Source organism: Macrobrachium nipponense, chromosome 8 (assembly GCF_015104395.2).
Source record: "Macrobrachium nipponense isolate FS-2020 chromosome 8, ASM1510439v2, whole genome shotgun sequence".
Taxonomy (NCBI): Eukaryota; Metazoa; Arthropoda; class Malacostraca; order Decapoda; family Palaemonidae; genus Macrobrachium; species Macrobrachium nipponense.
In genome coordinates, this window is record NC_087203.1 from 104113424 (window position 1) to 104123419 (window position 9996).

General features: G+C 36.9%; 1 protein-coding gene across 1 annotated transcript in view; it reads right to left on the reverse strand.

Annotated features, from left to right (window-relative positions):
- LOC135223164 (basic proline-rich protein-like) overlaps nucleotides 1-8889 on the reverse strand; it is an 11849-nt gene extending 2960 nt beyond the window's left edge. Inside the window, exon 1 of the mRNA XM_064261668.1 lies at nucleotides 8807-8889. Coding sequence (XP_064117738.1) covers nucleotides 8807-8889 — 83 coding nt within the window. The remainder of the gene's footprint in view (nucleotides 1-8806) is intronic.
- Nucleotides 8890-9996: the final 1107 nt, after the last annotated feature.

A 9996-nucleotide genomic window follows, 5' to 3' on the forward strand; every position in this document is an offset into this window, starting at 1 on the left:
TCCTCTTCATACGCACCGATGCACTGATACTGCTAAATCCAGGGATCTTTTTTTTAGTTAAAACTCTCGTCCGATGAACATGCCGCTTCAGAGAGAGAGAGAGAGAGAGAGAGAGAGAGAGAGAGAGAGGTGGAGGGATGGGGGGGGTGGGGGGGGGGGGGGGGGGGGGGGGTGGCTTGCGCGAATGCATTTATGACAAGTAAATCCGATGCAATAGGTTTTTTGAGATTGGGATTCTTTGCTCTAAAACCGCGCTAGCAATAATAAATCAAATAAATAAATAAAAAATAATAAAACGAGGAAGAGAATATATTATGCCGTGGGAGATAAGTGGAGATGGTTCCAGTGATAAAACAACACCATCATTACACGGATCTTTGAACCGTTGACTCATAATTAATATTTTGCTCTGAAGATGTTCACAGCATCATATACTTAAACAGAAGACTCATCTGGATCATGTCGAGTTTTCCTCCACATTGTCCGTTTCATCTCCTATCCCTGTAGCTCTCCTGCTTGAACAGCTTGGCACTATATAAGCATTGTTTCTTTTTTCTTTTTTTTTCCCCCGCCATACGTTAGAAACTCTGCGTTCCTCTTACTCCATTCCCTCCATATGGCCAACCATCTTGAACAACCTTATCTATCTCTCACCTTTGCTGGACTTTATACTACTCTTCACAACTTTGAACGCTCTATTCCTTCCAAATTAACAAAGAACTATGCAGACATTTACTTGACTAGTTCTGCCACTTTAGTTTAAATTGCATTTCGTATTCATGCCTTTTACAGAAAGCAAAGACTGAGAAGGAACAAGAAAAGGAAGGCATGGGATGGTGCATGGTATAGGGATGAAGGATTTTCTTTGACTTGGCTCCTGGAAAGAAAAGACAAGCAAAAAATGCGCCGAGGTTTCTTCGGCACAATCAAGTTTTCTGTCCGGTGGTGCCCTCAGCCACGGCCCATAAAACTTTTAGCCGCGACACATGAAACACAGCCGTGGTCCGGTGGTGGCCTATGATGCTGGTACCTATAACGCTTCCAGCAGTACGATTAAGGCTAGCTTTAACCTTAAATAATCAACATACAATTTGCAGCCCTCTAGCGTCAGCAGTTTTTAAGACCTGAGGGCGGACGGACAGACAAAGCCGTCACAATAGTTTTCGTTTACAGAAAACTAATAAAGGAGGGAAGTATATGGGTTTTATATGGGGCTGGGAATGAGATACGAAGAGATTTACCTCGGGGAATTGACTTGCATTAGAGTTTATAATTTTGTATTGTTACCATTAGTAGTGATTATAATTCTAATATTTCCAAAGCACGAATAAGGAAGGTTGGATTAAGGGAACAGCATCCGTCCGATAAAGTTTGTCAAAACGAATTATGAAATGAGTATTTCACAGTGTTAGAAACGCTGGCAAAGGCTCATAGAAAACTAATATTAATATATATATATATATATATATATATATATATATATATATATATATATATATATATATATATATATATATAGTTGCCTTAGAGTTATCTTCGTTGTAATGTATGTCTGACATGTATTGTGAATATGTTTTGTTTACCAAGTTCTGAATAGCTGTCACCTATAATCCATTAATTGTCTTGTCCTTGTACCTAAGATGATTGTCTTAAACCTTTAATTGCACCCATTGCTTATGCTTGTTTGGGAAGGTTACTCATCTTCCAGGTGTGTCGGATTCTAGTATTAATCTCTTTATAATCCCTATCTGTCAGTTATACGAATCTTCTTGTATTGTCTTTTTCCTCATGTATGTCAGTTTTCTGCTTAGTGAAGGACGTTTGACGTCGAAAGGTCTCGCGGATACTACTTCGTTTATTTTTCCTTCGTGGCATATATCTTTACTTATGGATATCACGTTCCTAACTTTCGTGATTCAGTTTATATATATATATATATATATATATATATAGATATATATGTATATATATATATATATATATATATATATATATATATATATATATATATATATATATATATCAAGTATAAAAGGCCCATTATTTAACAGCTGGTTTGAAGCTAAGGACTATATTTCGGTAGACTGACCCTTGATAAGGATGAGAGTCAGCCCCCGAAATATAGTACTTAAGCTTTAAACCAGTGTGTTTTTAATGAGCCTTTTATACTTCAGACGTATCCTGTTTTAACAGAAGAATTTATTTACATATATATAAGTATAATATATATACATGGTGATAGATAATACCTTGTATTAGCCTCCTCTCTCTCTCTCTCTCTCTGTATATATATATATATATATATATATATATATATATATATATATATATATATATATATATATATATATAAAAGAGAGTGAGATAGAGAGAGAGAGAGAGAGAGAGAGAGAGAGAAAGAGAGAGAGAGAGGCTAATACAAGGTATTAGTCTATCACCTTTTCAAATATAAAACATTGGTAATTATTGTTTATATATATTGGTATAACTTTATACCCTTTCCATAATAATTTTGTTGATCTAGGTTTCGATTTCTTGGTTTTTATCATTAACACTATAGTTACTAAACTTCATTATAATATTATTCCATCTTTTACCTCTCACAGTCGGCTATTTACCGCCCCTTGATTTTCTTCTCATTAAAAAAAAAAAAAACTCGTTTGATAATTTTATAAGCTATAATAAATATACATATAACTTAAACCCTTGACGTATTTCCAAGCGTTTATCAAAGAAACAAATATTGTTTACGACCCCCATTAACGTGACATATTACAAGAGGTTTATTCTTAGTGTAAAATTAGCTCTTTTTATAAAAATAAAATAAAAAAAAAAATAACCCTATGATAAAGAGTGACACTAGTTGCCCAACGTATGAGTGGTACATAACGCTAATAACTAGAACATTGAAGAAGAAAAGCTGCTTTATTTTATGATGCACAAATCTGTACGGTGATAAATCAACGTAAGCCATGGGAGATGTTTATCAACTCCTAAATCTTCACTTGTGTAGCAGAGAAGATGAAAAAGGGAATAAAGAAACTGCTGAGAATGCATATTTAGCTTTTTTCTTTCTGTGAAGTGTTACAAGTAGTAAATAAAGTAAAACTACAAAAACTCTGGATATATTGTAAGAACATTGCTTTGTACAGTTTAGTAGGAAAAATTTCCCTACATAATACAGGAAAATATATATAAAACCTCTATGGCTAATATATTTTGTACCAGAAAATATAAGCAAATATAAAAGGTCTCTATACTTAACCTATTTGAAGGCAGAGAGTTTTAACACCCATTTAGAGCGACAGGCTTAGAAATATATTCCGTTCCTGTATATTGGGGTATACAATTGTGATTGTATACATATCCATCAATCTCATAATGTACGCTCAAAAACGGATATCTCCAATTTGTACTATGTAGCATCTGAAAGGGGCAGCCACTAACTTTTATTTTAACATACTATATATTTTAATGTTTTACATATGCATGTATGTAGTATACATATATGCGAATGTCTACACACAAAGAAAAATAAGTATGTCTTATATTATTATCCTCATTATTTCAGTCCGAGCTGATTCCAGCACACAAATGAAGCTCCATTAAGAGTGAAAGAGACAGTGATGGTTGGAGACAGAAAGAAAGTCAGAGAAAGGAGGTTTTTCTTTTAACTATTAGCCTGTGACAATTTCAATTTGCATCCTATTATAATCGGATTACAATAACTGTTAATCAGAGATAACTGCTGAATAACTATGTAGTTACATCGAAAATTTCAGTCGGTTTATGCATGTTTATGATTATATTTGAATACCACCCGCCCCCCGCCCGCCCCCCGCACCTCTCTCTCTCTCTCTCTCTCACTCTCTCTCTCTCTCTCTCTCTCTCTCTCCACAGCTATCATAGTTTGGTCATTCCAGGCAGAGAAAGATCTAGTGCGCAAAAGTCAATATGAAAGAAATGCCTTTATTTTGGACCGGTTTGATTTTAGGAACTGAAGATTCGAACTAATTCTTGTTATGTCGTTCAGTACAATTAACTCTTGAGGCGGATAGAACTAATATTTCAGGGCAAAACTGTCTGGATGTTAACCTGAGATCAAATGTTCATGATGATAAACAACGTGCTGAAGTGACGAATATCCGGTCTTTTTTCTCAGAGGAAACTGCTTACAAATAATAGATTGTGTGTTTGTATGGTGTTTTTACGTTGCATGGAACCAGTGGTTATTCAACAACGAGACCAATGGCTTGACGTGACTTCCGAACCACGTCGAGAGTGAACTTCTGTCACCACAAATACTCATCTCTCACATCTCAATAGAAATCCCGAGAATCGAACACGCGGCCACCGAGGTGGCAGGCCAAGACCATAACGATCACGCTACCCAGGCGCTCAAATAATAAATGGATTCGTTCCATTTCTGTTTTTGTGTACATAAAGGTAGGTAAAAAAAACAAAAAAAAACAGCTGGAATATGCAAGTGGGAATTCAGTAAAACAAACGTTCGATAATATAACATAACCAAATATGAACAACGTTAAAGATTTAATATAACACATATGTCGAAAGTCCAGTAAAAAACGTTAACTTCCTTGCACTTCAAAACCAGTTATATTATCTGAAGATCTGTGACGCTAACACAAGAGCTGAAATTCACGGATATCCCCGTAGAATCGATTGCTTTGTCTGGAATATTATTAATGTTTTATATAACACCAATTGTTGCTGCTGCTGCAACCTTTTACAGGTTTAGTTGGGAAAGGGTTTCCCTGGTGTGTTTTTTTTTTTTTATACTCTAGTTAACCAGACCACTGAATTAATATCGAGTTTTGATAACGGAAAGAAATCCAGAAACCCTTATCTGTAGAAGATCGCCGCTGTCTTGCAAAGCATTCCCTTCAATTTCCTGCCCCAGATTGAGAGAGAGAGAGAGAGAGAGAGAGAGAGAGAGAGAGAGAGAGAGAAAGCCAATTTCCACAGTTTGTAGTAAACCCGCTCTCGTTATCAGAAGACGCACTTGTAAATAATCTAAAAAGTTATTTTATAAACACCTAAATTTCAAAATTTCCTCACTCGCTGACAACATATCTTCTTTATCTCATATTATAATATGTTACGCAAATATCAAATTACAAATTACATTACTGACATACCGAACTAAAGTTAAAATTCACTAATATTAACTAACTTATTTAATTTGTTTTTGGATCTTGGACTCACAGGTCTAGATTGTAAGGTCAATTAGTGTATTTTGGTACGTTTATAACAGTAATAAGTAGCTTACGTTTATTCAGACTACGCCCTTTTACAATATACTCCGAATATGTTTACATTTTCATACGTATATAAAACCTAGCGCTCTTGGTACGGCACATGTTTAAAATAATCCCCACGTGCAGATACAGTCAGGCAAAGTTCAAACTACAACCAAACATACAGGCATACATTCACAAAAAACACACAAACACAGAAACGCCTCAGTGGGCGTGGTCGGTTTGGTCCTGGCCTGCCACCTCGGTGGCCGCTAGTTAGATTCTCGGGCATTCCATTGAGGGGTCAGACACGTGTATTTCTGGTGATAGAAGTTCACTCTCGACGTGGTTCGGAAGTCACGTAAAGCCGTTGATCCCGTTGCTGAATAACCACTAGGTTCCATGCAACGTAAAAAAACACCCAAACAAACAAACACAACAAGAAAGTCTGGATACAATTGAAGAAGTTTCATCATGTCAATTTCGCAATCTCACGCTAATTTTCGTTGAACGGTCTTCCAAATGGAATTGTGGCACCAACTTAATTATCACGGGCGCTCGGGCAAGGCAGAATGAAGCTCGCCGCGGAAGGCTTAATCCCATGAATGCGAAATCACGATGGCATAAGAGACAAGAGACCCTAATGCGAATTTATCGTGGGACGCTGCTCTCGAAAAGCCAGAGAACGTAAATACAGCCGAAAGTGTTTAACAAAGGTATACTTTGTCTGATTGTGTATACATATAAACGTAGTACACACACACACCACACACACTACACACACACACACACACACACACACACACACACACATACACACACATATATATATAATATATATATATATATATATATATATATATATATATATATATATATATATATTATATATACTGACAGCACTACCCGCCAAACGGGACCAGGCTGGAGATGCAGAAAATGTAGTACTTGCAAAATAAAGACTGGCTGGAAGATATAACTATCCAGATGTTTCTTTACGTTACAGTCGCACAAAATAAAGTTCAAAGCCCCAGAGTAAAACTTCTGGGGCTAATTTATACCATCATCGTCATCAGAGCGTTTGGGTACAAACATGTGATCATAAAAAAGAAAAAAGGCCATAAAAGGAGAAGATATCCTTAATTGGGTCAATCAGTCTAAGATCAAGAGGAGGTTGTTAATAAGGCAAAAAAACAAATAAGGAGGTTGTTTATCCACGTTGTTAGGAGCAACGAAGACGGCGGTGGGAGGGGGTCAGTTGATGTCCCAAAAAAAGGAAAGGTGAATGAAGAAGAAGAAAGACACTGAAGGAGAAGGCGAAATGTACCTATTATAGAGACGGGTTTCATGTTCATAATAAAAATCTAATATTCGGGCTCTCAAACCAGTCTGTGTCCAAAGGATAAAATATAGAGTTACTTCTAAATGCATTCGACATATGTGTCAATGGAATCGGATTAGTAAGGTGTGTCGTTTTGAAAAAAAAAATCCTTCTAAATGTAATAGTAATTATTAACGGTTTTCATCAGTTATTGCTGGGTTCGTTGGGGCTATGCAGTGACTCATTGGAAGAGTGGTTTGCGTAGGCACCTGTCGATCTGATAGCCCAAGTTCGCTCCCCGTTGCTGCCAACACAGAACCGGAGGAATTTATTTCTGGTGATTAGAAACTCATTTCTCGATATAATGAAAAAAAAAAAAAAAAAATGTGGCTCGGATCCACAATAAGCTGTAGGTCCCCCGTTGCTGAGTTTGGTCCTAGCCAGGTAAAAAAAAACAAAAAAAAAATATCTCAATCCTTCGGGCCAGTCCTAGGAGGGCTGTTAACCAACAGGCAGCTGTCTGAGCTGTGGACACTTAAGATGTACTTAAGTGTCCACAGGTGGTCGAGTGGTTTATGTGCCCGAAGCAGTTGGCATTCCTTTGCAGAGATCCATTCAAAAGTACTGACCAGGCCCAACTCGTGTGTCACTGCCGGCAGAGATACCTCCAATTAAAATCAAAGCAGCAGTCATATCACGTTCTACTTTTATCTCTCGAAACAATACAAAAGCCCTTTGAAAAACATCCTCAACACACTCTGTATACCGCATCGGCAGCCATTCAAACACCTAGACACACTGCTACTTACCTATATAATTACAAGCCAAGCTAACCTGTATCCCTAGTTGGCACAGACGAATGCTACAAGCCTAAACTCCCCTGTAGGATAGTAGCCTAATGCATTAACCTTCTACTTGCATTAAGATTAGCCTAAGTTCCACTTATTTTACATCTTATCCATGAATTAATTTATTCATCATTAAAAAAGAGCTTTATCATATGCAAAATGTGTTTGTTTTATATTAAGCTAAAACAAAAAAAATGACCTTATCTGAAAAAACACCCTTCGTTGTTTCCCCCTTTTTCAAACTTTATATGAGCAAATTAAACCTTGCATCACAGTAATAAGAGAGCTACCTAAAAACGCATGTACAGTTTTTCTGGGTTAAACGCGTGAATTAACATTTCGCACTTCATTCTTGCGTAAATTGAATCGGGTGTTAATCGGCCAACACGTTGGGCCGCTGCTCTTCCCTAATAAAATGGGGTTGGTCCTAAATTGGCCCAGTCATTTGGCGGGTTTCTCTCCGGATTAAACCGTGTTAATTAGGCAAGGGTCCGATCTTGTTAATATTTTTTACCAATAACATTAAATTTCAATGCAAAAAACTTCACAATCCATTAAAAAGAGGTTATTGGAGTGGTTGGACATGGAGTTTTAAAAAATATCCTAATAAATAAACGAGATTGGTATAAGATGATAAGGGAGAAAGCTCTGCATTTGCCATATGACGTAATAGTTAAGAGATGTTGACTGGTAAAAAGTAAATCTTAGTTTAACCAGACCACTGAGCTGATTAACAGCTCTCCTAGGGCTGCCCGAAGGATTAGATATTTTTACGTGGCTAGGAAACCAATTGATTACCTAACAACGGGACCTACAGCTTATTGTGGGATCCGAACCACATTTTATTGAGAAATGAATTTCTAATCGCCAGAAATAAATTCCTCTGATTCCACGCTGGCAGAGCAGGGAATCGAACTCGCGACTACCGAACCGGTAGGCGAGAACGCAGTCCACTCGTCGAACGAGGAGCTGTTGTTGACCGGTAAGATGGAATAAAGGAAGGAGGAATGATCATTCAGCAATTGTCATTGGGTCTTTTTCCCTTTATGGTTGATTACCCGTTTTCATCCTGTCTGTGATATGTATGTATAAGATCAGTTTCTAATGTGCGTCTGTGACGTATTTAATGCTGGTTGGATGCAGCTTGTGACTGAACATTATCACGCAAACACAAAACCTAAAAAGCAATTCCTTCCAGGCGCATAAAAAACCATAGAGTCGAATAAAACGACACGCCATTAACCAGGTTTACAATCTTCAAAAAAAAAATTCTTTCATCGCCGAGAGTAGGATTAAAATTCCGAAATCGTCCGATGTCCATTTACTTGGCGGTTTCGAAACGGCTCATCCTTCATCACGAGATGACAGATATCCCTCACCCTTGATTACGATGGCCGTCGTGTCTTCCATCTCTAATCATAAGATTGCTGCTGTCTTGTGGCTCCGCGTGGGATTGCGACATTACCGAAGTCTTTCTTTTTTGTCTCTTTAACGATGTCCCTTCGCCTTCATCTCTCTCCTGTCTCTTTTTCCTCTTTATTTCAATAAGAATGAGGATTGTGAACAACAAAGTGAAAAAAAACTGTACTTTCTTTCCTCTATCGATATAATTCATTTTTCTGTATACTATCCACCATAAAGGTCTGTCAATTTTTACAAGAGAAATTCATCCGCACCATTTTCTACATTAAGGAAATGTATTTTTTGTTAGATTATTGTCACCTTCATACCATGAAACGGCATTCATATCTATAAACAATTTCATCCCATGCAGTAATACAGGTAACCACTCTCGCCGTATTCATTCTCACCTTCGATCTTTCCTCTTTTTATAGGCTCTAACAGATACAAGTTCTTAAATATTTTTTTTTTTTTTTTTTTTTTTTTTTTTTTTTTTTGTGGGACGTTTAAAGGTACAATTCAGCACGGTTTTCGTATGATCTTTTGGACTTTCCCCTATGCCGCATATTCATGTTGAGTTTTATTCTCTCTCTCTCTCTATCTCGCTCTCTCTCTCTCTCTCTCTCCTCTCTCTCTCTTTAAGCATTTTGGGCTTTTCTATATTTTCTGAAGAGTCTCAAAAATAATATTCCCGGAACTGTAAGGGTTTCTATTAGTGATTTTTCAAAAGCCGAAAGAAAAAGTAAGATAAATTGATATCTCATTCATCTCTGTGAAAGTTTAAAGCCACCGTCGCGGATAAATACTTATTATTACGTAAAACAATTCAGAGCCCCTATACTTTTCCTAAAGTATACTGAGTGATTAAAGAGAAAGAAGACAAGCTGACAGAGGGACAGAAAACGAGAAAACAAAGCCCCAAGGAGGAACCTATTCTTCTAAAATGAATGATTTTCACTGAAATCTCGGTCACGTGTCCTTCCTTAAGGATGACTTCTTATACGCGAATGAAGAATCACGTGACAAAAGCAACATAGATGAACTGAATACTGTATGGACGCGAATTCATAAATAAAATAAACTGGGTGATTTGGTCAATTTACAACCCTAAAGAGAGTATCCGTACAATCTATCTTATTGACATAATATGTATCAAAGGAAAACAAGT